At 55.3% G+C, this 3253-nt stretch overlaps 1 protein-coding gene across 1 annotated transcript in view; it reads left to right on the top strand.

Moving 5' to 3' along the window:
- Positions 1–3058: 3058 nt before the first annotated feature.
- The window catches only part of NOC2L (nucleolar complex associated 2 homolog (S. cerevisiae)), a 57556-nt gene continuing 57361 nt past the window's right edge, over positions 3059–3253 (top strand). The window contains exon 1 of the mRNA XM_009889655.1: positions 3059–3108. Within this exon, the coding sequence (XP_009887957.1) occupies positions 3059–3108 (50 nt within the window). The remainder of the gene's footprint in view (positions 3109–3253) is intronic.

Raw genomic sequence — 3253 nt, 5'->3', positions numbered from 1 at the left:
ACATGAGACTGCAGCAGCTCCAAGCAGGACTGAAGGGATTTAGAGGCATCTGTGCTAACATTTGGGTCACTTTAAGTAGTTGGTTGTAAGGGTCAAGACCCGACTAGGTTTGGAACTGCTGAATACCCAGGTTAGGGAAAAACCAGAAATGGAAACTAATTCATGCCTTGAGATGCTCAGCAAAATGTGCAGGTCTCCAGCTGCACTGGGATTAGACAGCAGCTCCTACAGTCCAGCACAAAGCACATCAAAATCTAAGTGAAAGGAGCCCTTTGCCTCTGCAAAGGACTGGAAATGTGGGTCACGTCCTAATTCCCCCTTCCCAGTGTCCCCTAGCAGGCACAGGAGAGGAGCTACTGTCACATCCAGTGCTATCTTATGGCACAAGCAATGCCGAACCTCTACACGTAGGCATGAAGCAAGTCTCCTCTCCAGGCAGTAGAGGGACAGTTAACAGCTTCAGCTGCGCTATCCATCACTGTGGTATTCCCGATCTCCCTCTCGCCTCCTCTGTGACAGACATCTCTGTCCCCAACTAATTTTTCAGACAGGTAAACAGACAAGACAAGAGCACTCAGGTCATCGGAGGCAGAGGATCCTAGACTTGTCCAGGAGCTCCCTCTCTGCAAGATCCTTGGCCAGCAGCTATGTGAAGAGGGATTGTGCCTTTTACCTGTCCGCTGGGCAAGGTGATGGTGTCTCAACTAGGTGGCAGCGGGCCAGTTCAGAACGGGTCGTTACCGCTCAGCAGTGCCCTGACGTCAGATGAGAGCGATGAATCCGGTGAGACTCAGCACGAGCTACCGCTTGCCTTCTAGAGGGGAAGTTGACACCGTGACGCGAGGCAGCGTGGCCGAGGGGCTCCGGCCGTGGACTAGGAAAGAAGGAAAACGCACTCGGGTCTGCTGGTTGCAAACGGGTGAGCGGATCTTTTCCAGACGGATAAGCCAGGGAACAATGCTGCGGACGATGCCCGGTAAAGCACTGCTCACGAGTGACTCTCCGAACCAGGAGGTCACCAGCTGCACCCTGGCCTTACACAGAGACCGCACGGCCCACGCCATGTTTAGGGACAGCTAACAAATCCTTCTGCCAGCCTCAGTCGTAGCGTGGGTTGGCAACATAGACATACCGGACCACGTAAGCATTTCCTCTTCTGAACAAGCTCGCTGCTTCACACTGCGGAGCAGTGGGAGCCTGTTTTCAAGCCAGAAAACAATTAAGAGAATTCCCTCACATCTTCTTGTGGGCTGCAGCACGAGCCACGCACATGGAAACTGAGCTAGGAGGAGCGTGTGACATCATGGCCTTGAGTTTGCTGGCACACCGGGGGCCTGCCAAGGCCAGCGGGTCCCAGGCTCTGGGAATTTCAGCTCAAATTCCTGTCCCCAAAGAGTCACATCCTTTAGAGGAGGGCAGCGCGGTTCGCAGCCGGTTCGAGCAGGCCAGGCAGAAAGGGTGAAGCGCCTCTTGCCCCCGGGGCCAGCTTGCCTCAGGGTTTGGGGATAAGGCTGCGGCACCCGAGAAAATACAGAAGCCAGCACTGAGATTTCAGCGTGGCTATTTGATTTTTGTGCTTGACATGCAGCAAAGCAAGACCAGAACCCAGAACAGTCTCCCCAGCAGATCTCCAGTCTTCAGAGCTCGCCAGCCTTGATTTCCACCCGCCGCTCCATCTACAGAGACCCAGACTGATGCCAATGAGAGCAAGGGTGGATGGCCACCAGACGGGCTGGCAGCGCAGAGATTGCATTGCCACCCTCACCAAACCGACCTTAGCTGACAGAAAGCAGAAGGGACCATCCAACCTACCCAAGATACTAAGGAGCAACTCTGTTTGGATCCTAGACTGCCAAGCCAACACAGCAGGTGACTACTATGCCTACCAGCTCCTGGTCTGCTCCAAATTAAATGCTATTTGCGAGGATTCATGAATCAGTCAGTTCTCAGGAAGGAAACTCAGATCTTGACACCCAAGATCCCTAAGAGTCTTACTCACTGCCAGGCTGAATGAAGTATTTCCAGCAGATGCTCATGGGCTAGGAGGGAAACTTGGGATGCAGAGGGGAAAGATTCCACAGAGGTGATTGCTTGGCTGCAGCGTTCGCAACCAAAAGGCTATTGTACACTGAAGTGTTAGCAAGCAACATAGCAGTGAATTTGTAACAAACCAGCACCTCCTGGTACAAAACGCTAGCACACAGACATCCCAAATCTCTTGTGGAGGCCCCATCCCTCCTCCCATCCTTAAATTCAGCTCGTGCCTTCGGACTGTCCATACCGAAAAGGGGCAGTAGCTCTCTAAGGCTCATTTCAGCAGCGCCCTCTCCGAGGGGCAACAGACTCCCTGCACCAGCCTGGCGCACCTGGAGACTGTCAGGATGAAAAGCACCCGAATATCCACGTGTTGCTGAATCACTCCAGAACTAACCTTGTGGTCTCCAGCAATGGAGAGCGCCCCGAGATAGCGCTCATCGGACAGCAGCCACTGAAGTCAAAGAAAAGCAGGTTTGCTTTACAAAAAGACCCCTGTAAAAGCAAGGCCACCGTTTCTGCAGATTTCTAGCTTGGCACAAAAGCCTGGTCAGTCGGTGGCCACGTAGTGATGTGCAGAGAGCAGGGGCAGCCACCCGACCGCTGCATTTCTTCCTTGCTGTAGGCAAGATGAGGTGCCGGGGAGGTGTTTGCTCAGCCAGCAGAGCCCAAGCAGCCCCGGCCTGCTGCTCCCCTGGACCACCTCCGCCAACAGAGCTGCTGTGGCTGGAGAAGAGCCCTCTGTCCTAACGCTCACTGCAGAGGCCAGAAAAAAAAGCTGCCTCCCGCTTTCCCCGCCAAGTTACCAGAAAACCCGAGGCAACGTTTCTCCCCGTGCCCTTCAGCTCCCCCACGGAACAAGGATCCCAAATCGCCCGCCTGCTTCCAGCGAGGGCGAGCGAAACCGCAACTGGCAGAACCTCTCTGCAGCCCCAGCATCTCGCAGGGCTCTACCTAAAGCGGCAGTTTTTCGCTTTGCCGAAGGGATGGCTCCAGGATTTGGCAGAGGACGGGGAAGGAGACCATGCTGAGCGCAGAAAAGGCTGCCGGCCTCAGCTCCGGGGAGACGCCGAGGTACGGAGAGCGAGCGGCGCCTGTTCAGAAACGGCCCCGGTTCTTCCTCCAGACGTGCTGCCTTGTACCCCGACCGGCAAACTTGCTCTCCGAGGAGGGACACACCACCGGCAGCGGCGGGGAGTGATGGAGAGCTCATCGGGGG

The sequence above is a fragment of the Charadrius vociferus genome, unplaced genomic scaffold (assembly GCF_000708025.1).
Source record: "Charadrius vociferus isolate BGI_N301 unplaced genomic scaffold, ASM70802v2 scaffold477, whole genome shotgun sequence".
Taxonomy (NCBI): Eukaryota; Metazoa; Chordata; class Aves; order Charadriiformes; family Charadriidae; genus Charadrius; species Charadrius vociferus.
Note: the sequence above shows the minus strand (reverse complement) of the source record. Positions and strands in the feature narration are given on the sequence as shown.